This window comes from Loxodonta africana, chromosome 14 (genome assembly GCF_030014295.1).
Source record: "Loxodonta africana isolate mLoxAfr1 chromosome 14, mLoxAfr1.hap2, whole genome shotgun sequence".
Taxonomy (NCBI): Eukaryota; Metazoa; Chordata; class Mammalia; order Proboscidea; family Elephantidae; genus Loxodonta; species Loxodonta africana.
Window position 1 is genome coordinate 81,496,975 of NC_087355.1, and position 26,094 is coordinate 81,523,068.

The following is a 26,094-nucleotide window of genomic DNA, read 5'->3' on the forward strand; positions in this document are numbered from 1 at the left end:
CTGACTTTAATGAAATTTTCAGGGTTTAAGTTTGAATTATGGTTTAAAAAAATAGTGACACAATAAAATGAGCTGGTGAAAGGCATTGGTTTCGATGAAGTCATTCACAAGTTCACAGCTTTGAAAGCCAGGAAAGGAAAGTTCTGATTTAGTCGAGATGTTCACTAAGTGCTGAGGTACTTGTGTATTTGTTCCCATTTATTTTTATGGTATTATTTCATTTAGGAATATATATTCCATATGCATTTGTCTACAACTTCTACATTTGGGCCATTATTGATTATGCAAACTGTTAGGAATTGTGTCCCCCCAAAACTCCAAGATTTCCAGTATTGTGTTCACCATTTTGTCATCTGATGAGATTTTCCTGTGTTTTGTAAATCTACCTCTATGATATTAATGAGGCAGGATTAGTGGCAGTTATGTTAATGAGGCAGGACTAAATCTACAAGATTAGGTTATGTTTTAAGTCAATCTCTTTTGAGATATAAAAGAGAAGCAAGCAGAGAGACAGGGGGAATTCATACCACCAAGAAACAAGAGCCAGGAGAATAGCAAATCCTTTGGACTCAGGGTCCCTGCGCTGAGAAGCTACTCATTAGGGGAAGACTGATGACAAGGACCTTCCCCCAGAACCAACAGAGACAATGCCTTCCCCTGGAGCTGGCACCCTGAATTTGGACTCCTAGCTTCCTAGTCTGTGAGAGAGTAAATTTCTTTGTTAAAGCCATCCACCTGTGGTATTTCTGTTATAGCAGCACTAGGTGACTAAGACACAAACCTAATCCATTAAAGCATCTCATGTAACCGTAAAGTGTAACCCTAAAATGAACATATTTTGATGTAGTTCTTAAGTGTTTTCACTTTGGATTCTATTGTTTTCATACAGAACATTCTCTTCAATGACATGAAACTACGTAAATGTAAATATATTGAGGCTGTGCGTAGGATATTGTAATTTAAAGGTGGAGTTTTAATTTTCCTAGTTGTTTATGTCACTGCTATTGCCATTACATTCAGTGATATACGGGAATTGCGACTTACGAGCAATGTTAGTATAAAAAAATTACTAAGGATTCTGTATGGTCTGGCATGGGAGGAGGTCCATGGGGGGGCGTGACACCATGAGTTACCCCACTGGGTGACACCAACCCTAGTGATGTCACTGATTGGATATACAGTTTTCATAACGTAAATATATCAATTCATTCCCATAAGCTATAAGATAAAGTCAATAATAATACAATATAATTCACATTAATAATATTAACCACTATTAATAACATTATCATATTGTTACACAAATAACATACACATTATACTCTCATTTGCCAACTCCGCAACCCCCCACGCTATTTTCATAAGTGCTCTATACTGCAAGTTATATGTGTGGGCACGTTATTTACATGGGCCATTATTTGCAAAATGTAATGAAGTATATATTATGTCCCAACTGTTGTCCTAATTGTTTTACGTAATGAACTTACATAATCCTCAAAACAACCCTTTAAGACTAGAATCTTTATTAATAATATTTTCCAAACAAGGAATCTGAGATATGAATTACTTGCCCAAGGTTACACAGCATCTGAGTGGAAATAATAGGATTCAACCCAGTTTGTCTGGTTCCCGGGCCCCTTCTCTGGACTGTCTCTCTCCCCAGCCTCTGAATTCACCTTTGTGATGGAGCAAGGGAGGCAGTGTGACTGGGATGAGCGAGGGAGGCGTGTGACTGGGATGAGCGAGGGCGGCAGTGTGACTGGGATGAGCGAGGGAGGCAGTGTGGCTGGGATGAGTGAGGGAGGCAGTGTGACTGGGATGAGCAGGGGGTACAGTGACAGTAGATGAGGTCAGAGAAGATGGGGGCAGGTTATCAGCTGACTTTGCCTTACTTCTGGGTGAAATAGGAAAGGTAAGCTTAGTTTGATTTATAAATATGTTTAAATGATCATTCTGTCTACTCTGTTGAAAAAGAATTACCAGCTCTTCTCTAAAGAAGAGAGCCCTGGTGGCACAGTGGTTAGGAGCTTGGCTGCTAAAGAAAAGATAAGCAGTTTAAAGCCACGGGCCATTTCTTGAAAACCCTATGGGGCAATCTACTCTGTCTTGTAGGGTCACTACGACTCAGAACTGACTCGGCGGCAACGGATTTTTGTTTTTGTTTTTTTGTCTCCAAGGAAAAGGAGCGAGTTTCCTGGTTGGTAGAGGATACCCATTGGTCTGTTTCTCGACCGGACACATCTAATGCAGTAAAAGACCACAGGCACTGGAGATTGAGTGTCTTTTCACACACCCTCGAAAGGTAAGGTGAAAGAGTAACACAGGGCCAGAACTGAAGAAAGAACTCTACTAACCAGAGGAGCAGGTTGGAGACAAACCTCTTGAAACACAGCATGACGTTTCCTCCTCCTCTATCACCTGGGCAGTTGACCCCCTACTGGCTGAAGCTACCTTTCTGAGAGAGCCAGGGCACCTCTTCACGTGCTACCAACCAAGACATCACCCCTGAAATCATGGTGGAGGAGGCACGGCGGGAGGCGTATCCTGGGAGATGGGGTATGCATAAGTTAAGCTACAAACAGTAGGTATGGAGAAAGGGGACTGTGCCAGGGACTGTGACCATTGCGTATCATATCATAAACTTGGAGGTGGATGTCGGAAACATCCAACTTTGCAGGACTAGCACTAAGTGAAACCTCCTGGCTCATGGAACTGATCTAGAAGCTTCGCACCCCAAGCAGCACCCACTGGCAGGTGAGCAACAGAAGATTTAGCCGTGACCCATATGACAGGGAACAGAGTTAAAGCAATTGAGGAAGCCTCTCTGTCATACAGCATCCAGTCTGTACAGATACAAACTCACATAAGGATAAGAAGAGAGGAAAGTACCACTTTGACATCTATGAAAAAAATGCTCAGTCATGGGTCTAATAAGAAATGCCTTAACATTTGAGGATTTAACTACAAATGTTGTGTTCTTAGAAAATACGTACCAGTTCATCACTGGATTTCTACAAATAAACTTGATATAATCACCACACCCAATCAAATAGGTCAGTTTTTCACAGTATTCTTTACAAGTACTATCACAAAGAAGGAATTACTAAACATTGAATCTTATATTCTTTTAATAGCTTTAAGGTGTACAAATAGTATAAACTCCTAAGGACTACATAAAGTATTTAAGGAAGTACTAAAAGTTATCACTTAACATAGTGACAACACTATTCTACAAACGAATTAAAATGGTTCCTAAATGTCTACCTGACTCTTACATACAGTAAGTTACACAAAGGCCAAGAATATGCCTCACTGAGGAGAGTGCTTACCGCTTGTCTGTCAGTTTGTTGGACTGTGGTGGCTTACGTGTAGCTGTGATGCTGGAAGCCACTGGTATTTCAAATACCAGCAGGGCGGCCGTGGTGGAAAGTTTTCAGCAGGGCTTCCAGACTACGACAGACCGGGTAAAAAGACCTGGCAATCTATTCTAGAAATTAGTCAGTGAGAACCCTATGGATCACAACAGAATATTGTCCAGTATAGGGCTACGGTCATGAAGATGGTACAGGACATGGCGGCATTTTACTCTCTTGTGCATGGAATGTCCACGAGTCAGGGTCAAGTTAATGGCAGCTCACAACAACAAGTGTTAATGCAGGCTAGACCTACACAATTCCACAGCGAGTTGGTAAGTCTACCCAGACCCAGTGCCGTTGAGGGATTAAACTTCAGTACTTCAAATGTTTCAATAAATAGGAATTAGGAAGCCGTTAATTCTCAACAATACATATTTTGAATGGTAAATATAAGTGAAGTTGCTTCCAAACTTTTAACGATTTTAAGAAAAGTTTTTTATTCTTTGACCTTTACAGACCTTACAAATAACTACTCATGAATAAAAACAACAAATGTTAGGGAAAAATTATTTTCCAAAGGTTATTTTTGCTTGTTGTTGTTAGATGCTGTCATGATGACTCAAAGTTATACTTCAATACTACTGTAATATAGCACTCGAATATCTTAAAACTTACACAGATGTCAAGGAAAAATATTATTCTTTGTTTATTACTGAGAAAAAATAAAACTATTTTAAGTCCTTCTGTGTAAATTATCTCATCTTCAGCCAAGTCTTCCAAAATGCTTTTTCCCTAGCAAGCTATTTTTTTTAATACTTTTCATGTGTTTAAAACATGAAAAAATTAGACTGATATAAAAAGATAATGGAAAGAGAATGTTTTATTTATTCAAAAGATTCATAAACAGTGACAGCAGAGGCTCTCTGATCAATGGCCTTGCACCCTGAAAAAGATACACGAATCCTAAGTCTCTATTTCCTTCTGGAAATAGCAGCGCTAGGGTGGAAGTTTCCCCAAAAGGCTGCTGACCTGAGTATCATACAAATATCGGTATCAAAGAACTGAGATAATTGTCTCTTTGATTTCCCTATAGGATATTCTGATTAGCATAGAAGCATTTCCTTAATTTGTTATATTCACCAAGGATAATACGGTTCTTACAGTTGTACTTGCTATTTTATTGCTTGACCAGAAAAAAAAAAAAAAATTGCTGTTATGTCGATTCCAATTCACAGTGACCCAATAAGACAGAGTAGAACTGCCCCGTCGGGTTTCCAAGGCTGTAAGCTTGATGGAAGCAGACTGTCATATCTTCTTCCCGTGGAGCGGCTAGTGGTCTCAAACCACTGACCTTTCGGTTTGCAGCCAAGTGCTTAACCACTGCACCACCAGAGCTCCGCTTGTTGCTTGACAACAAGTAGTATTTGCTGTTTTATTGCCTCAGAGTTAAAATATGTAGGTGTGCTTGCAAGAAATAATTGATTACCTGTGATCAATCTGTTGCAAAACCGACTATGGGAAAATGAAGCATTATTAATTCATTACAGAAATCTTATTGGTGATCAAGTTTATACCCTTTATGGCAAACATTCTCGCTCTCATTCTTTTCTTCCTATCAGCAGAACCCTGTTTTGACTGCCCTCTGAAACCTAAGGGATGTGGGCAAGCCTGACCCTGCCCCCAGCTCAAGGGATGGGGTCTGATTAATCGAAACCAATCAAAGCAATACCATCCGTCTTAGCCAGAGATTGGTTCAGTCCTCCGTAGTTAGGCTCACCAAGGCTTGATGGCCCCTTGAGCTAAACTGCCCTAATCAACTCAAAGGAGCTGTATTCCATGGTAACAGCAGAGGCTCTCCATGTCTCCTGCTCTGATTCTCCCTCCTTCTATCTCGTTCAAGGCAAGAGCAAGAAAGCATGTCGCCCCACTTGCTGTTGGTGCTCATCTTGAGGAAGGAAGCCAGTCTTGAGGATAAGCCTAACACATTGGAGAGGCAGAGCTGAGAACAGAGGACAAAGCCCGGACCCCACCCTGCCCTGCACGCTCCCTAGCATCTGGTATCTTGTTATAAAAGATAAAGCATTTCTTCGTGGCTAACACCAGTTTTATTTGGGTGTACTGCAGCTTGCAGAAGGAAACATCCTAACTCATCACATACCCTGTAATGAGGAATCCAGATATTGCATATGGACACATTGATTTTAAGTTCAACTTCCTTAAGTTTTTCAGAGTTGTCACCTATCTACGTTAAGTCTGTTAAGGCTTCTAAAGTCTTGTAGTTTTCTTTGTATACATCTTTTACATCTCTGGTAAGAATCATTCCTAAGTATTTTATCTTCTTGGGAGCTACTGTGAATGGTATTGATTTGCTGATTTCCTCTCCAATGTTCTTTTTGGTGGTGTAGAAGAAACCAACTGATTTTTGTATGTTTATCTTGTATCCTGATATTCTGCTGAACTCTTCTATTAGTTTCAATAGTTTTCTGAGGATTCTTTAGGGTTTTCTGTGTATAAGATCATGTCATCTGCAAACAGAGATACTTTTACTTCTTCCCTACCAATCTAGATGCACTTTATTTATCTAGCCTAATTGCTTTGGCTAGGACCTCCAGCACAATGGTGAATAAGATTGGTGATAAAGGGCATCCTTGTCTGGTTCCCAGTCTTAAGGGCATTGCTTTCAGACTGCCTCCATTTAGGATGATGTTGGCCGTTGGCTTTTATTATGTTGAGGAATTTTCCTTCTATTCCTATGTTGCTGAGAGTTTTTATCATAAATGGGTGTTAAACTTTGTCAAATGTCTTTTCTGCATCAGTTGATAAGATCCTGTGTTTCTTGTCTTTTGTTTTATTTATGTGGTGGATTACATTAATTGTTTTTCTAATGTTGAACCATCCCTGCATACCTCGTATGAATCCCATTTGGTCCTGGTGAGTTATTTTTTTGATATGTTGTTGAATTCTATTGGCTAGGATTTTGTTGAGGATTTTTTTTGTCTAAGTTCATGAGGGATATAGGTCTGCCATTTTCTTTTTTTGTGGTGTCTTTACCTAGTTTTGGTATCAGGGATATGTTGGCTTCATAGAATGAGTTTGGGAGTATTCTGTCCTTTTCTATGCTCTGAAATACCTTTAGTAGTAGCAGTGTTAACTCTTCTCTGAAAGTTTGGTAAAACTCTGCAGTGAAGCAGTCTGGGCCGGGTTTTTTTTTTTCTTGGGCATTTTTTGATTACCTTTTCAATCTCGTCTTTTGTTATGGGTCCATTTAGTTGTTCTACCTCTGTTTGTGTTAGTTTAGGTAGGTAGTGTGTTTCTAGGAATTCATTTCTTCTAGGTTTTCAAATTTGTTAAAGTCCAATTTTTCACAGTAATCTGATATGATTCTTTTACTTTCAGTTGGGTCTGTTGTGACATCGCCCATCTCATTTATTATTCAGGTTATTTGCTTCCTCTCCTGTTCTTCTCTTGTCAGTTTGACCAATGGTTTATCAATTTTGTTAATTTTTTCAAAGAACCAGCTTTTGGTCTTGCTAGCTCTTTCAATTATTTTTCTGTTCTCTATTTCATTTAATTCTGCTCTAATTTTTATTATTTGTTTTCTTCTGGTGCCTGAGGGTTTCTTTTGTTGCTCTATTTGTTCAAGTTGTAGGGATAATTCTTTGATTTCAGCCCTTCTTTTTGGATGTGTGCATTTATTGATACAAACTGACCTCTGAGCCCTGCTTTATCTGTGTCCCAAAGGTTCTGATAGGAAGTGTTTTCATTCTCATTGGATTCTATGAATTTCTTTATTCCATCCTTAACGTCTTCTATAACCCAGTCTTTTTGGAGCAGGGTATTGTTCAGTTTCCAAGTATTTGATTACTTTTCCCTACTTTTTCTGTTATTGATTTCTACTTTTATAGCCTTATGGTCAGAGAAGGCGCTTTGTAATATTTCGATGTTTTGGATTCTGCTAAGGCTTGCTTTATGACCTAATATGTAGTCTATTCTAGACAATGTTCCGTGTGCACTAGGAAAGAAAGAATACTTGGCTGGAGCGTTCTGCATATGTCTATGAGGTCAAGTTGGTTGATTATGGCATCTAGATCTGTGTCTTTATTGAGCTTCTTTCTGGGTGTTCTATCCTTCACCGGAAGTGGTGTGTTAAAGTCTCCTACTATAATTGTGGAGCTGTCCATCACACTTCTCAATGCTGTTAGAGTTTGTTTTATGTATCTTGCAGCCCCATCACTGGGTGCATAAATATTTAATATGGTTATATCCTCCTGGTATATTGTCCCTTTTATCATTATATAGTGTCCTTCCTTATCCTTTGTGGTGGATTTAACTTTAAAGTCTATTTTGTCAGAAATTAATATTAACACTCCTGCTCTTTTTTGATTGTTGTTTGTTTGATATATATTTTTTCCATCCTTTGAGTTTTAGTGGAAACCCTGGTGGTATAGTGGTTAAGTGCTACAGCTGCTAACCAAAGGGTTGGCAGTTCGAATCTGCCAGGTGCTCCTTGGAAGCTCTATGGGGCAGGTCTACCCTATCCTACAGGGTCGCTATGAGTCGGAATCGACTCGATGGCACTCGGTTTGGTTTGGTTTTGGTTGAGTTTTAGTTTGTGTCTCTAAGTCTAAGGTGTGTCTCTTGTAGGCAGCATATAGATGGATGTTTTTTAATCCATTCTGCCACTCTCTGTCTCTTTATTGGTGCATTTAGTCCTTTGACATTCAGTGTAATTATGAATAGATATGAGGTTAGTGCTGTCATTTTGATGTCTTTTTTTGTGTGTTGTTGACAGTTTCGTTCTCCCATTTAATTTTTTGTGCTGAGTAGTTTATCTTAATATAGTCTTTTCCTCTTACTCGTTGTTGTTGGTTTTGTTTCTGCTGAGTCTCTATTTTTTTCTTGTATTTTATTTTGATAAATAGGATTGTTAGTCTCCTTTGTGGTTACCTTAATATTTACCCCTATTTTTCTCAGTTTAAACCTAACTTTTATTTCTTTATATTGCCTTGTCTTCCTCTCCATATGAAAGATATATGACTACATTTCTTAGTCCCTCTTTATTCTTTTAACGTTGTCTTCTTTTACATAATGACATCGCTGTTTCTGTTTTGAGCATTTTTTTATCTTGATTTATTTTTGTGATTTCCCTATCTGGGTTGACATCTGGTTGCTCTGTCCTGCGTTCTAGTCTTGGGTTAATATCTGATATTATTGATTTTCTAACCAGACAACTCCCTTTAGTATTTCTTGCAGTTTTGGTTTGTTTTTTATGAATTCCCTAAACTTCTGTTTATCTGGATATGTACTAATTTTGCCTTCTATCTGAGAGACAGTTTTGCTGGATATATGATTCTTGGCTGGTAATTTTTTTCCTTCAATGCTTTATATAAGTCATCCCATTGCCTTCTTGCCTGCATGGTTTCTGCCAAGTAGTCCAAGCTTATTCTTACTGTCTCTCCTTTGTAGGTGACTTTTCGTTTATCCCTAGCTGCTCTTAAAATTCTCTCTTTATCTTTGGTTTTGGCAAATTTGATTATATGTCTTGGTGACTTTCTTTTAACATCTGCCTTACGTGGAGTTCGATGGGCATCTTGGATAGATATCTTCTCATCTTTCACAATATCAGGGAAGTTTTCTGCCAATGAATCTTCAACAATTCTCTCTGTATTTTCTGTTACATTAAGGCTTCTGAAAAACTCCTGTCTTGGATAGTCAGCTCAGAGATGAAAGTTACAGGGTCTCAAAGTCAGCTGAGGCAATACTACCAGTCTTTAGAAGATATAAACACTACGATTTTGCTCCTCCCTTTTCCTTCTCCGACTCAACCTCCAATAAGGCTGTTATTTTATTTCCCTAATGCTTCTTCAAGCTATATCATCACCTCCTTCTTCAAAAACCCTCCTTCGATCCCTTATTCCCTTCCAAGGGAACTATTCCATTTCTTTGTTCCCATTCAAAGAAAAATTTCTCAGAAGTGGTATGTGAAATTACTCTCTCCTCCTCCATATCTCTGATTCTATGATCCACTCTCTCCAAATGGGGTTCCATTTCCACTGTCCCACTGAAATGACTTTTACCAATGGCCTCCATTTTGTCAAATCCAACAGTCACATCTGTATTCTCAATTTACTCAATCTCTCTTCTTCTTCTTGAAATAGTTTATCCTCTAGGTTTCCCTGATACTACACACTTTTTCATTTTTCTTCTTAACTCACAGGCTGTCTCTTCTTAATCTCCTTTGCTGACTCCTTCAGCACTCAACCGTAAAATGCTATTTATAATCCTGTCTCCCCTACTGGACTGTGACCATGTTAAAGACCAGAAGTTTCTTACTCATCTTTATGTTAGCAGCTGGCACTGCGGGCACTCAATGAGTGCTTGCTGAGCTGAACTGAATCTAATTGATGCCCTGTCATTTCAAAAGTACACCCATAAAAAATTAACCCATTGTTGAGTCAATTCCAACTCACAGTAACCCTATAAGACAGGGTAGAACTGCCCCATAGGGTTTCCAAGGCCATAATCTTTACAGAAGCATACCACATCTTTCTCGCGTGCAGTGACTGGTGGGTTTGAATCATCAGCCTTTCAGTTAGCAGCCAAGTACTTAGCCACTGTGCTACCAGGGCTCCTCTCAAAAGTATACATATACCAAAAAAAAAAAAGTCTTTTTTGTTTTTTTTTTTTTAGTTAAAATAATATCTGGTCCATGTAATAGAAATAATACTAGTTAATATTCATTGAGTGCTATTATGCTATGAATTTTATGTGCATTATCTCTCTTAAGGGAGACTTGCTGGCATAGTAGTTAAGAGTTATGACTGCTAACCAAAAGGTCAGCAATTCAAATCCACCAGCCGCTCCTTGAAAACCCTATGGGGCAGTTCTACTCTGTCCTATAGAATTGCTATGAGTTATAATTGACTGGACAGCAGCGGGCTTTTTATTAAATCTCCCTTAATAATGTTATTACAAAATACAGGCTAGAAAGGCTAAATAATTTCCCAAAGTCACAACACTTGTAAAATGAGTATTTAGAATTAAGGTGTTTTTTTTTTTTTGGGGATTCAAGGCCCACTATATCTCCTCTCAAAGTTATTTGTACTGAAAGCATTGACCGCCATGTAATAGACATACTTGATGATACCTGCCCCAGTATGGAAGAACCCTCTGATTTACCTGTCTTGATGCCCACCCTTAGCTAGGAGGAGGCTGCAGGGACTCAGAGAGAAGGAAGGGCAAGGCTCACAGGTGAAGAGATGGAAGGAGGAGCCACCTCAGGCCCCACCTACCTTCCAGTCTCAGGGCTATGCTCTCCTACCTGAATTGTGAGGTGTGAATAGATTTTCTGGCTCTCTCAACTTTAACCCTTTTGTGTCGGGCAGTACATATAGTGACCATGAAATTTTTCAGCCTCTGAGGTTTATTGGGAAGCTGCTGGACCACTGACAGTGCATGCTGACGCAAGGCAGGGACCTTTATGACTGTTTAAAACTGAAGAATTGGGTGTGTGCCACAAATGACTGTTCTTACAGGGTATTGTATGAGACATCTGAATTGCTGGTAGAAAAAGAAATTTTGAAGATTTTTGTTTGTTACATATATGTGCCAATAGACCCCAGCAGGGATTCTGGGGTAGAATTAGTGGTACTTCATATGTACCGCCAAACATTTAGGGTAGGCTTGTGGGAGAGGGCAAGAAAAAATATACACACCACCTACTAAAAAATCAGACATACTCAAGGATTCAGCATGCTTCCATTAATTCAGCACACGGTATCAACAAAAAATTCAAAGCAGAAAATAACTGGATCATCAAAGGGATAAGAGCCTTGACCAGAGGTCAACATAGCCTGTGCTGCTCGAGTTCTTTGAGGAAGGAACATATCCAGACTTGAAATGGATCCAAACGGCATCACCTACCTTGGGCATGCAGACGACTAAATGCCCGGTCGTCTGAGATCTTCGAGCCGAGCTGCTATCGGGCTTAACTTCTGCAGGAAGTACAAGCTGAAATGGCTGAAGATAAATGGGCGATATAAGCTGAAGTGAGTGCATATTATATGAGACGGTTAGCTCAAGAGATATTTTCATTAGAAATTCAGGATCTACCATTTGATTTAAAAATGTGCTGAAACTTCTTAGGGGAAAAGAATAACAACACATAGGCTATGCTCAACATGAATGAACTATTTTACCTACGAGTCTAAAAAGCGGTCATTAACAACAAACAGTGAAATGCGCATTGTTCCATTTATGTTAACGTGGCTGAAAAGCAATTTACAGATAAAACTTCTTGTCATACAACATTAACATACTTCCATTTCAGAAGTCTTCAAACTAACTTATATAAATGCTCAGTATCAGAAAAAAAAATGTTATTTCAAAAGTGATAAAATTATAGTGGCTGTCAATGAAATCATTGATATTTTAGAATGGTACACTATTTCCCTTTAGGCAGAAGTTACCACATACATAATCACTTTATCAGTTTTAAAAAAAAAAAGTACAAATGCAGTAGATGTAGGTATTAAAAATATTAATTTTATCAAGCTACACAATAATCGGCAGCCATTCCTGTGGTGTGGTTTTGTTGCCAGGTACCCTTGAGTTGGTTCTGACTCATAGTGACCCCAAGTACAACACAATGAAATACCCTCCATCCTATGCCATCCTCACAGTAGTTGCTATGTTTGAGCCCATTGTTGTAGCCACTGTGTCAATCCATCTCATTGAGGGTCTTCCTCTTTCCGCTGATGCTCTACTTTACCAAGCATGAATTCCTTCTCCAGGGACTGGTTCCTCCTGATAACATGTCCAAAGTATGTGAGACAAAGTCTCACCATCTTAGCTTCTAAGGAGCATTCTGCCTGTCCTTCCTCCAAGACAGATTTGTTCATTTTTCTGGCAGCCCACGGTATAGTCAATATTCTTTGCTGTCTTAGTCATCTAGTGCTACTATAACAAAAATACCACAAATGAATACCTTTAACAAAGAGAAGTTTATTCTCTCATAGTCCAGTAAACTAGAAATCCAAACTCAGGGTGCCGCTCCAGGGGAAGGCTTTCTCTCTCTGTAGGCTCTGGAGGAAGGTCCTTGTGATGTATCCCTCTTCCCTTGGTCTGGGAGCATCTCGGCGCAGGAACCTCAGGTCCAAAGGATGCGCTCTGCTCCCAGCACTGCTTTCTTGGTGTTATGATGTCCCCTGTCTCTCTGCTCGCTTCTCTCTTTTGTATCTCAAAAGAGATTGGCTTAAGACGCTATCTAATCTTGTAGACCTCATCAATATAACTGCCACTAATCCATCTCATTATATCATAGTGATAGGATTTACAACCCATAGGGAAATCATATCAGATGACAAAATGGTAGATAATCATACAACACTGGGAATCATGACCTAGCCAAGACGACAGATATCTTTGGGGGACACAATTCAATTCGTGACATACATCAACAACATAAGTCAAAGGCACCAATTCTTCTTCGGTCTTCCTTATTCACTGTCCAGCTTTCACATGCATGTGAGATGACTGAAAATACTCTGGCTTGAGTCAGACACACCTGAGTCCTCAAAGTGACATTGTTGCTTTTTAACACTTTAAAGTGGTCTTTTGCAGCAGATTTGCCCAAGGCAATATGTCGTTTGATTTCCTGACTGCTGCTTCCACGGGCATTGATTGTGAATCCAAGTAAAATAAAATCCTTGACAACTCCAATCTTCTCCATTTACCATGATGCTGCTTATCGGTCCAGTTGTGAGGATTTTTGTTTCCTTCATGTTGAGGTGTAATCCATACTGAAGGCTATAGTCTTTGACCTTCAACAGTAAGAGCTTCAAGTCCTCTTCACTTTCAGCAAGAAAAGTTGTGTCATCTGCATATTGCAAGTCGTTAATGAGTCTTATTCCAACCCTGATGCCACGTTCTTCTTCATATAGTCTGGCTTTTCAGATTATTTGCTCAGCATAGGGATTGAATAAATATGGTGAAAGGATACAGACCTGACACACACCTTTCCTGACCTCCAACCAGATCAAGTTTTGCCTGGTGGTAAAAGCTAAGCACCTAAAAAATAGCTCACTGACAGGGTCCTTTTTTCTGTTTTGATAATACTTTAAAAAAAAGTTTGAGGCAACCTAGCTTAACTCAGGCCTTAGCTTCTGAGATTGTAATAGGCTCCAGAGATAGACTTACCTTTCCTTTGACCGTTACTCGCACGTAAGTTGTCTGCACATCAACGTCAATTAAAGAGGTATCCATATACCTTCAGGATAAAACATACCAGAATCTTATAATTCTCCAAGACACTATGTTTACAACAGCGCTAATACAGATTCGCATGCACTAGACCATTCTAAATGAAGCTCGTTTAAAATTACTATGCTAAGCAGGTCTTAAAAAAAAGAAGAAAAAAGGCAGTCTTAAGTTAATCCCCAGACCAAAGGAAATCCAATATATCAGCAATTTCATTTTTAGACCCATGATTACATTTGGCATTGATTGCCCCAACCCAAAAATATCTAAGGCCTGAAACACCAGAGGCTTGCAAAAAACAGCTTGCCACATTTTTTCTTCTCATGAATATTTTATTTTAAGTCCCTAGGCTTGAATAGCCAGGAATGCTGAATCCGCTGAGCCTGGGGCCTGCAGCCACCAGCTCCCGCTTCCTGAGCTGCTCTCAACCCCAGGCAGCTGCTCTCCTAACTTCTCTCCTGGAGGCCTTTACATCCTGCTGAATAAGTGAAGCCTTCCAGTCACTGGGGCAGTGACCTCCTCCTCAGGTGGGAATGATTCTCCTTGACTCAGGAACCAATAAGGAGCCCTGGTGGCGCAGTGGCGCCATGAGAGCAGTGACTGTATTTAGAGTATGCCAGCTGCGGTCTCCCAGTACCTGGCACAGAGTAGATAGTCTATAGATATGTCTTGAATCAAGGCAGAATGGATAAGCATAAGTGAATGAGTGAATTTAACTTTCCTGTGTACGTCTTTGTGCCAATACAGCTGACAAGGAACTTTAGCATAGTTAGTTCTGACAAAGCCACGGGGATAGAAGGATTTTACAACACAGACAGTAAAAAGATCACCAGCCCTTAGAAAGTTACATACGTGGGGATGAGTAAATTTTCCGTTTGAGGACTGAACATATGTGGCCAAAGAAATTGAAAAGAGAAAGGGTTTCACATTCACTTAGACTTCAGAAAGAAGGCTGGAACACGGATAGACTTAGAAGGAAGAGACAGAAAGTCTTTAGTTGAAACCACCAGAAAGGGCAGCTTGGGGAGCTGGAGGGATGAGGACAGGCGGTCAGCTAGAAGAGAGCTGGCTGTTCTTTGGAGGCAGATGATCTCGACAGGTGGGCACAAAAAGTGACAAGAGGCAGGTGAGAGGCAGCTCGGTGTGAGGAGGAAGGGACCAAACTTGAGTGAGGCCTGGGGATTCATGTCTGGCTCCTCCTCTCACTGCGTTTACTTTGCTAAGACTCACCCTCTAAAAATCTACCTGCTCTTGGGTAATTCCAGGATAACACTCCCTCCTACCTCCCAGGGTTACTGAGTGATCCAAATAAGATGTTGTTGTTGGCTGCCATCAAGTTTGCTCCAACTCGTGGTGACCCCACGCACAACGGAACATAATGCTGCTCAGTCCTGAGCCATCCCCATGATTGGTTGCAGATCAGACCATTGTGATCTACAGTGTTTTCACTGGCCGATTTTGGGAGGTGGATTGCCAGGCCTTTCTTCCTAGCCTATCTTAGTCTAGAAGCTCTGCTGAAACCTGTTCGGCATCATAGCAACATGCTATGTCTACTGACAGACAGGTGGTGGCTGCCCTTGAGGTACACTGGCTAGGAATTGAACCTGGGTCTTCAACATGGAAGATGAGAATTCTACCACTGAACCACTAGTGCCCCCTCCCCACAAGTGAAGATAAAACCCACTGTTGTCAAGTCAATTCTGACTCACAGAAACCCTATAAAGATAGAGCACATAAAAAGGCCTTAAAGAGAGAAAGGCATTCATTTGAATTCATGCATATAAAAGTTCACTGACTCTCACTATTGGTAGCCATTCATTCATTCATTCCTGTAATTACTGAGCCTCCACCAGGTGCCAGGCAATTTAGGTGCTGGAGATATAGCAGGAGAAACAAAACAAAGTTCCTGTCTTGGTCACACATTAAAAAAAAAACAAGTAACTTTATAGCTTGTCATATGAAATCCAAAAAGCAGGGAGAGGCAGAAGGGAGGGCTGCTATGAAGGTGTAGGTACTGCTTTGTATTAGCTGTTTTACATCATAAGGTGGTATCTGAACATGGGCTTGACAGACATGAGGCAACAAGTCAAGAGAACAGCAGAGTGTATGTCAGAGGGAGCCAGGCTGGGGGAAACACAAGTACAAAAGGCCCGAGGGAGGCATGGAGGGTTTGGAAGGGGCGGAGAAGTGGGGAGGTGGTGGGAATGGCTGCTGAGGTCATGAACAGTAGGACAGGACAGGGAGCTGGCACTAAAAGCCTCAAGGAAGGAGACAGAGTGGCCTGGGTGTCCTCAGAAGGCTCTAACAGGAAAAGGAGGTGGCAACACAGGATGAAGACCATGGAGTTTTAGGGACGAGAGAGAAATTAGAGTCTGGGGGTAGCGATAAGTGACTGGCAGGAGCCTGTACAACACCAGTCCCTTGGAACAAAGCGGGGGCAGAAACTGGCCACAATGTAAGAGGGCCAGGGGAGGTGTGTCTTCTAGGGAAAAGAGGCTGCTGGCATACCCTCATGGTCCCAGGGTGGGCCTGGGGGTTGGGGAGTCACCACCCAATGTTTATTACTGTATGAAAATGTTTGGGAAAAAACAAGAGGTATACAAAAGTAAAGTGGCCAGAGTCAAAGCCGGGGGCAGGAGGGGGGTAGTTTACGGTGTCAGAATTAGAAAACAGCAAAGTCCTCTAACTTATTTAAACTCTGCCTTTTTTGTTGCTATTTTTAGGTGTCATCGAGTCGATTTTGACTCGCAGCGACCTCATGTGACAGAGTAAAACTGTCCTACAGGGTTTTCTAGGCTGTAATTTTCAGGGAAGCAGATTGCCAGTTCTTTATCCTGCGAGCGGCTGAGTTGATTCAAACAGCCAAACTTTCAGTTAGCAACCAAGTGCTTAACCATTGTACCACCAGGGCTCCTAAAACTCTGCCTTTAGGAACAGATATTCTGTAGTTCACAGTCATAGAATTGTGGGTTTATTTATTCTTATTTTCATGCTTTTAAAAATCAGAGTAAGTTCTCTGTCTTAAAAAAATGAACTTCTTCGTTTAACTACATGGCAAACCCAACTCCATTTCAAAACATACCAGAACTGACAAGATTGCTCCTGAGAATAAAAACAGACAGAAATGCCATTAAACATAAAAAAAAGCCTTTACCTGTAGACAGCAAGGTCCAGGATGATCTGGTTATGTTTCTCATCATCTTTCAAAGAGAAGTCAAGTCTAAAGAATTATACATTTGGGGGGAAAAATTTTTTTTTCTTAATGCCGTATGGATAACCTCAAGAAATAAAACTAAATTTGACTGTAATTCTATAATAATCACCAATCACAAACTTATTTTGGTGGCTGGATAATAAAATATCTGTGTTTATTTTAAAATTCCAACAGAAACCTACAACATATTGATAAACGAGTTGTATTTACAACACTGTTTAGATGTGGCAATCTTAAGGTAAATTACATAAAAAAATTAGCATTGGTGCGGAGACAGAGACATCTGGTGGTCAAAGGTTTCTTTTCCATTTTGAGTTTGCTAGAAGCAAACTCACACTGGAATTCTTTATGGAAAACTACTAGAGGTAGCTTTTATTTCCCTTTATCCAGCATTCTATTCCTTTAAGTTTTAACAGTCTCGTCTTTCCTTTACCTTGCCGTCTTTTTTTTTATTTCCTTCCTTTCATTGTTAACCTTCCTATTACCCTGGAAAAGGCTGAGATGCTGCATACTATCTGTGACCTCTAATCTATTTACGAAGAATCCAAGGCTCAGAGGGGTTGACTTAGCTGGAAAAGTGGCCATCTGAGCCCAAGCAGGCTTCCAAAGCCCTAAGGTTTTCACCTGCACCCTGAGGCCAAGCCCTAGGTGTAGCTTCCATACTGTCAACATACTACTCAGAATGACCAGATCAATCTTATTCTGAGAACATTCACTTGTTGTTATACAATTCAATGTAAATTATATAACCCAACAATATTAAAGAATGTGAGGAAAACATAAAGTTAGCTATAAATCTGGCTGTCAGCAGTATGTTTGCTTGTGGCAGTCACTGTCTCATTGTTCTCAACAATGTTATGCACTACTGCTTAACAGCCTAGAAGGCTAAAAAAAAAATATTCAGGATGTCAGCTCCAGGGGAAGGCTTTCTCTCTTTTCAGCTCTGGAGGAAGGTCCTTATTATTAATCATTCCCTGGTCTAGGTGCTTCTCTGAGCAGGAACCCCGGGTCCAAAGGATACACTCTGCTCCTGCATTGCTTTCTTGGTGGTATGAGGTCCCCCGTCTCTCTGCTTGCTTCTCGCTTTTATATCTCAAAAGAGATTGACTCAAGATACAATCTAATCTTGCAGATTGAGTCCTGCCTCATTAATATAACTGCCTCTAATCCTGCCTCATTAACATCATAGAGGTAGGATTTACAACACATATGAAAATCACATCAGATGACAAAATGGTGGACAATCACACAATACTGGAAATCAAGGACTAGCCAAGTTGATACACATTTTGGGGGACACGATTCAATCCATAGCACCAGTAGTGCAGGGCTTCTTACAGTTCTCCGAATGTACCATGTGTTCTTTACTTCATCTCAGGATCACTTGCTGTCCTCTCTGCTTTGATAGCATATTCCCTGATTTTCCCGCCAGCCAACTCAAACCCCCCACTTCAGGTATCTCTTGACAAGTAATTTCAGAGAGGTTTTCTATGGCAGAGATTTCTATTCATGCCTCACTGTCTGCTCCCCCTTTTTTCATAATAGTAGAATCCCTGACTTAAACTAGGCACATGGCTCTGCAGAATAAAAATGACACTTTCCAGCCTCCCTTGCAGCTAGGTGAGATCATATGATTTAGTTCAATGAATGAAAGTGTTGCATGACACTTTCCAATAATTTCCCTTAAAAGATGCAAGTACGTGCCCTTTCCTCCCTTCCTTCTTCTTTATCCCAGCAAGTGGAAGAAATTGTAGGAGGCTAAGAGATGAAGCTCAGAGGTTACATAACAAGCTACTGCAACTGTCCAGGCAAGAGGTAGTGTTGGTTTGTTCTAGAGTGCCGGTAATGGAATTAATTAGAAGTGGTTGGATTCTAGTAATTATTGAAAGAAGAGTGGACAGGGCTTGCTGATAAAATGAGAGAAAGAACAATACAGTATGAATCCAAGAGTTTTGGTCATAACAACTAGGCAGATGCTTGTAACTGAGATGGTGAACATTGGGGTACAAGCAAGTAATGGAGGGGGCTGGTAGTGGGGATGAAAAATCCAGAGCTGGGTTTCAGTCATCGTAAGTTTCAGATAACTATTTGATATCCATATATTGACGTCAAATAGCTAAAAGACTATACAGACCTTGAGCTCAGGGAGGAGCCCTGGTGGTGCAGCGGTTAAGAGATCTGCAAAAGGTCAGTAGTCCAAATCTACCTTGGAAACTCTATGGGGAAGTTCTACTCTGTCCTATAGGGTCGCTATTAATGGGAACTCACTTGATGGCAACGGGTTTGGTTTTTTTTTTTTTTGGTTTTGAACTCAGGGAAGAAGCTAGGTCAATATAAATGTAAAGCAAAGCAATGTAAAGATAATACTTAATAGAGTATGTTAAGAGGAATTTGCCCTAGAGCATTTAGGTGACAAGAAAAAAAAAAAAAAAAGGATTCAGCAAAGCCTAAGAAGAAGAACGGCTAGTAAGGTAGAAGAAAAACCAGAAGCAAAGGGCAAGAACCTGCTCCAAGAATGGAGAGAACCATCTGTTGAGTCCAGATCCACTAGAAGGTCAAGTAAAAGAGGGACTGCAGTTTGAACACTGAATGTGATGAAAGAAGCATCAGGATGATGGAGTCAACAGAGGTGGTCTCCAGAAGGAATGTGAAGTGAGAAATTGGAGGCTGAGTACAGACGACTCCATTGAGAACATAGGCTATTAAGTGGGGGCAGAGAAATAGAGCAGTATAAGAAAGTAAAATTGGGTCGGGGAGGAGATATTAAAGTGTGTTTATATGCTGATGAGACTGACTCAGTAGATGAGAGAGAAGTGATACAGAAGTCAGAAAGGGTCTTACGGAAGCAAAGTCCTTGATACGAACAACAGATGGGATCAGCTGGCAGTGACTGACTTCAGCTAGGAGCTCACCACAGCAGCTGGAGGGAGGAGGGTATGTGGTACAAGTCCAGGCACTTTGGTGAGCTGGTGTTGGGAGGATGAGCAAACTTCTGATGGCTTCTTTTTCTCAGTGAAATGAGAAACAAGGCCCTGAATTAAGACTGAGGGAGTGTAAGGTGATGCTGGAGGGAAGGAGAGAGAAAATGTATGCAAGCATCCTATAGGAGAGAATGAATTACACAAGAAAATACAGTAAGATTGCCAGAAGTTGCTCTGAGGTCTGTGGTCATCATTCCACAGTGACACCTGGCAGGACAGTGGAATGCTCCCTCCATCCCGGCCATGCTGAAGGAAAGCCCAGAGGCGGGTGGTATGGGGTTTAAACAGGGTTGGAGTTTTGTGAAGCGAGTACGATGGAAGAAGAAAAGGGCAGGACAGTTGAAGATGTGTGTCAAGCACTGGTTTTTGTGATGAGTCATAAAACCCAAACAGGGTGATCACCAGTTTCTGGATGCCAAGAAAATAAACTATAACAGTACGTACTTGAAAACAATAATACATGCTTTTAAATTGCTTTTAAATAGGCACAAAGTAACATTATTATCAGACTCATCACAGTTGTTAAGAGTGGTCAGATACATTCTTCGTAGAGTGAGCCTGTAACTGAAATGATCATAACGACCAGAACCACTGACTTCACTTCTCCAGGTCTCTGTGTGGCCTCACGTACTTGGGCTCATTTACATTCAGGACTCTTCCGTCTTCAGTGATCAAAGTCCTGGGTGGCTTCACTTTCTTCTTGTTTTCACTTAAGATTGGGAGTGGGTAGGAAAAAGAAGAAAAGGAAACATAAAAGTAATTAATATTTTTGTGTAACAGTTTAAGAAAAATCAATCAGACATTGATGAATACAGCAGCAATTCACTGTTATGAAGCCCACTACTTTCATTCTGGGCTGATAATTGACAATCAAGCTAGATGTCTAGATGGCTATATCTATATCTGTAAAACAAAAATGTAACCAAACCAATGTATTAGCCAGTTCGGGGGGAGGGGATTATTTTTCATGAAATATCCGTGAATATTTAAACTAGCCTATTTTATGCATGATTTACTCAGATAAACGTCAACCATCTATTTCACTTTGTGTATACAGCTTCTGCTTTAGTTTAAATTACTATTAAAAAAATACCAAGTGGAACCCAGTCTACCGAAATAAAAATACCAGGACATAGGATCTGTGTGAAAGGATGTTTATCACAGCATTGTCTGCAGAGGCAGAAACCTGTAAATGTCCACCAATGAAGGATGATAGGACCAACTGTAGTATATTTAGACTATGAAATATTGTGCAACCATGGAAAACATGTTGCTCTTTATCTACTGATCTAAAAGAGTGTCTTTAAAAGAAACAGGAAATAATAGCTTAGGTATGGGAGCTTCTAACAAGTCCTCAAACAATAGCTAAACAATTCAAAAGTGTGAGCATACTGTTAAATGTCCAGAAGAGTTGTATCAGGAAAACATAATATCTAATGAAACTCATTTCTAGTTATCCATTTTGTAAACAAAGGGGAAAGAAAGCAAGCAGCTTGTTCCACTAGCTTTGGTACTGTTCCTTTGTATCATTGTAACTAGTATCTCTGATCTAGGTCCTACTGTGACCAGATACATTTAAAGTGGTCAAAAAGCTAAAAACATGCAAACGGAATCCCACCTAAAATGACATAACTCATACGGTTGTAAAGAATGTGGTTTGATATTCATGAATGTTAGCAGATACAAAAAAAAAAAAATCTGTACTTAGACAAACAGAGCAAAGTTTATGTATCATGGGAGCCCTGGTGGCGCAGTGGTTAAGTGTTCGGCTGCTTACCAAAAGGTCGGCAGTTTGAATCTACCAAATGTTCCTCGGAACCCCATTGGGGCAGTTCTACTCTGTCCTATAGGGTCGCTATGAGTCAAAATCAACTCGACGGCAACAGGTTTGGTTTAATTTTTTTGGATGTATGATGGGTAAAATAATGTGTGATCATAAATATATTCTATAAGAGAGTGTTGTCATCTCAATGACAGGGGAAAACGAAATACCTGAATTTTTCTTGGTTTTTCCGTTGTTTTTCCATGTGTCTAAGAGTTTCCAATCTAGATTCAGGAGTAAACAAAGAGGGCTTATTCCAGAATGCTAGGTCTTCTTCACTTTCATCTAATTCTGTCTTATTGCACTCCTCTTTTCCTATTTCTGATGCTGGGAGGTGATCTTTGCTCTCGAAGGAAAATGGGCTAAAGAAGAACACACACAAAGCATATCAGAGCAATACTAGATGTAGGAGTTTACATAAAACATTGAATTACTAAATAAAATATTTATTTAAAATAAAATATTTTTTAAAAACTATATCATGGCCAAAGTGGGTTTATCCTAGAAATTCAAGGATGGTTTGATATTAGAAAATCTGTTAATGTGATCTAATCCTTTAGCATAAAAACATGATTATCTCAATAAATGCAGAAAAAGCATTTAATAAAAATCTAATCTCTGTTAGGACAAAAGCTCTATTATCAACTGGAAAAAGAGGGACATTTACTTATCTTTACCAAAACCCCATAGTAAACATCACACTTAATGATGAGCCATTTCTTTTAGAAGGCACTCCTTTTAAAGTCAGAAACCAGAAAGAGAGGTTCATTCCACTTCTGCTACTCCATCCCATACTGGAGGTCTTAGCAGGTACCATAAAGAAAATAAAGTGGGGGCATAAGGGTTGGGAAAATAAAGTTGCAGTTTCCAATGTATTTTTCTAAACAGGAAACACAGGAGTATCTATAGACTAACTACTCCATCTTTTTAAATGGTCAGTAAGAGGGCTTAATACACCACCATACAGAGAAGTCATTTGTCTCTTCATACATCAGCAAACAAATTCCAAGTCTATTTTTAAAATCACATTCTGCAAGATACTTTGGAACAAATCTAATAATAGATGGTGTAAGACCTTTATTGAGAAACTTACAAAATCCTATTGAAGGATTTGGAAGAAGGTCTAAATAAATACAGCTATTCCAAAATTCAATAAGGAAAGAGTAAATACCATGAAGAGGTCAATTTTCCCCAGTAAACATGTACACTACATACAGTTTCAATCAAAATTCTACTAGGGATTTTCATGGAACTAGATTGGTGGATTCTAAAATTCTTACAGAAGAATAAAGAACCAAGAGGAGCCAAGATAATTTTGAAAAATGAGAATATCTCCTACCAGATATCATGGTTTACTATACATCTATAAAAATTCAAACCACATGGGGAGTTCCCATGGAGCGATCTACAGAACCAATAAACTGACCTATGAATACACTAGTAGAGGGTACATGGTGGGGGTGGCCTTACAGATCAATGGGAGAAGGATAAACCAAACCAAACCCACTGCCGTCGAGTCAATTCCAACTCAGGGCAACCCTATAGGACATAGTAGAACTGCTCCATAGAGTTTCCAAAGAGCACCTGGTGGATTTGAACTGCTGATCTTTTGGTTAGCAGCTGTGGCACTTAACCATTACACCATCAGGGTTTCCGGGAGAAGGATAACACCCTAATAAATGGTATGGATAATTATCTATATGGTGCAGTGGTTGAGCATTTGGTGGCTAACCAAACTGCTGGCAGTTCAAATCCACCAGCCACTCCTTGGAAACCCTATGGGGCAGTTCTACTCTGTCCTATATGGTCACTATGAATCAAAATCAACTTGATGGCAACGGGTTTGGTTTCGTTAACAGGTATAAGGCAAACAGAAGCCCTGGTGGCAGAGTGGTTGGGAGCTACGGCAAGCTCTGGCTGCTAACCAAAAGGTCGGCAGCTAGAATCCACCAGCCACTCCTTGGAAGCCCTATGGGGCAGTTCTACTCTGTTCTTTCTGGAAGGTCGCTATGAGTCAGAATCACAACAGCAACGGGTTTTGGTATGGAATACAAGTAGTACCTTACCCTACACTGTACACAAACGTTACTCCTGGATAGATGAAGACCTGAACACAAATGTAGAACTATTAAACCCTTAGAAGAAAGTTTAGGAAAATACGTTTACGACATTCAGGTAATGAAGAATTTCATAAATGAGATAAAAAGTACAAAAGTAAGTTTAACTATATTAATATTTTGAAAATTTATAAAACAGAATCACTTGAGAAGATTAAAGCCAAGTCACAGGCTGAGAGAAGGTATTCTCAAAGCACCTAAGGAACTTGCATCCAGAATGTAAAAGAGCTATAAATCAATAAGAAACAACCCTAAAACTTATTCAAAATAGGCAGAGGATAGTAACACAGGAAATCTGAAGAGCCAATAAACATACAAGAATTCAAACTCACTAGTAATTACAGGAGTGCAAGTTAAACAGAAATCAAAGTGCCATATAACCCCAACTTAGAGGGCCAATACATTCAGGTATCATATCATCCACTACTGGCAAAGATGGGGAACTCTCACATATTGTTGCTGTATGAGTATAAACACAAGCACTTTAGAACATAGTTTGGCGATACATACGAAGTCAAAAAGATGTTCATGACATATGATGGGGCAATGTCCTGGCTAGCTACATACCCTGGAGAAATCTGCACACCTGCACAAGTTGACCTGTGCAACATTGTTGAAGAGCTGAAAAAGGGAGGGCAACCTGAATGGCCACCCAAACAAGGGTGGCTAAGCCAGGGTGGATCCAGTGGCACCACTTGCAAGGCCACACAGGCTGCTACAGCTGGCGCCCATTCTGGGTGGTCAGGGCCAAAGAATTGCCGGCTGTTAAATACTTTGAATATTGGGATAAACTGTGAGTTACTCATCCGATGGAATGTCATTCCACAGTTAAAATGAATGAACGAGTTCTACATGCACTTATATGCAGAGATCTCAAAAACATAATGCTGAATGAAAAGCAAAGCTGTGGAGAGGTATTATTCATGCTTTAAAGAAACACACAAAAAATACTCTTGTTTAAGGAGGCATACTTAGGATAATTATGTAGTAAAGGTATTAAAAATATGGAGGGGATCAATATCTCCCAAATACGTACTGACTTCAGGAGAGTTGGCACGACTGGGGATGAAGGGAGGAGTGAGGCTGGGGAGAAATACCTACAGGGCTTCTACTCTGTTGATAGTCTATGCTTTGTATAAAAAAAGATGCAAAGCAAATGTGCCCACTATTGGCATTTATGGAATCTGGGTGGTGGGCTACAGCTGCCTGTTTAATTAATGTCTGAACATTTATGTAAGCATGAAATATTTTATAATTATTTTCTCAATTTAAGTGGTTCAGTTATCAAAATATTTATTCTCCGTGCAAAAATCAAACCAACTGACTATAGTCGCAACTCACTTAAAATAAGCTTGTATTAAAAATTTAGATTTATAAAAAGATCAATTAGAGGGTTGTTAATCACATTAAAAATATATTCATTATATAATTCACCATTTCCAATCCTGTGACCTGAGTTTGACTTTCCTGACATACCCCTACTTTATAAAACAGGGTACACTTGTTAACGCGCTTTTCCTGTAGATCTTCTATAGATACCAGTCCGAGGGCGATTTCAGACGCACATTCAAGTTGTTACTTTGGAAAGGCATTTTTTTCCTACAGGAAGACAGTCTCACAGAGCTGCCATAAACAATGGGATCATCATATCCTTCACCCAAACTCCCATCATACTTTATTCTTAACTCTTCAGATAAATCACAAATGACACAGGGAGCACTTTGGGAGAGAACATAGTTTGTGGCTTTTAACAAAAGTTAAGAAGCAAAGACTGATAATTTACATACAGGGTGGCGTCGATGTCTGTGTACCAACGTCCATCAAAGCCTGGGTTACTTCTCTTCTTATCTTCGTTTTCCTGCTCTTCTTCCAGTTTCCTCTGAGCCTCTTCCTTGTCTTTGGCTCGCCTGAGGCAGTAAGCTTTCTCTTGCTGTCTTATTTGTTGCTCAACTACTGGATAGTTCTGCAATGCCTGAATCCTCTCGGAACGCTCTATTTCTTTACCATCCAACCACTTAAAAAAAAAAAAAAAAAAAACCAAAACAGTACAATTATTCAAAAGAAGCGATTCGGATCAGTTCCAAGTTAACTTTGATAGGAATATTTTAAACTGAGAAATAAAAATGTACCACGTTGTCGTTAGGGGCCGTGGAGTTGATTTCGGCTCTTAGTGACCGTAGGTACCATAGAGATACAGAATTGAAATTGGAGTAATTAATGGGAAATATTAGAAATAAAGCTACCGTTCCAGGATTACCTATTCATTTACCCAGCCTCATTCTACAAAAAAGGTGTCAACGTCCTAATCCCAAGAACCTGTGAACATGTTACCTTATGTGGCAAAAAG

At 39.9% G+C, this 26,094-nt stretch overlaps 1 protein-coding gene across 1 annotated transcript in view; it reads right to left on the bottom strand.

Moving 5' to 3' along the window:
• The window catches only part of DNAAF11 (dynein axonemal assembly factor 11), an 83,893-nt gene that overhangs the window by 32,379 nt on the left and 25,420 nt on the right, over positions 1–26,094 (bottom strand). Inside the window, exons 5-10 of the mRNA XM_064267672.1 lie at positions 25,535–25,761; positions 21,801–21,992; positions 20,440–20,517; positions 16,768–16,833; positions 13,554–13,623; positions 11,276–11,366 (exon numbers count right to left, since the gene is read on the bottom strand). Coding sequence (XP_064123742.1) covers positions 11,276–11,366; positions 13,554–13,623; positions 16,768–16,833; positions 20,440–20,517; positions 21,801–21,992; positions 25,535–25,761 — 724 coding nt within the window. The remainder of the gene's footprint in view (positions 1–11,275; positions 11,367–13,553; positions 13,624–16,767; positions 16,834–20,439; positions 20,518–21,800; positions 21,993–25,534; positions 25,762–26,094) is intronic.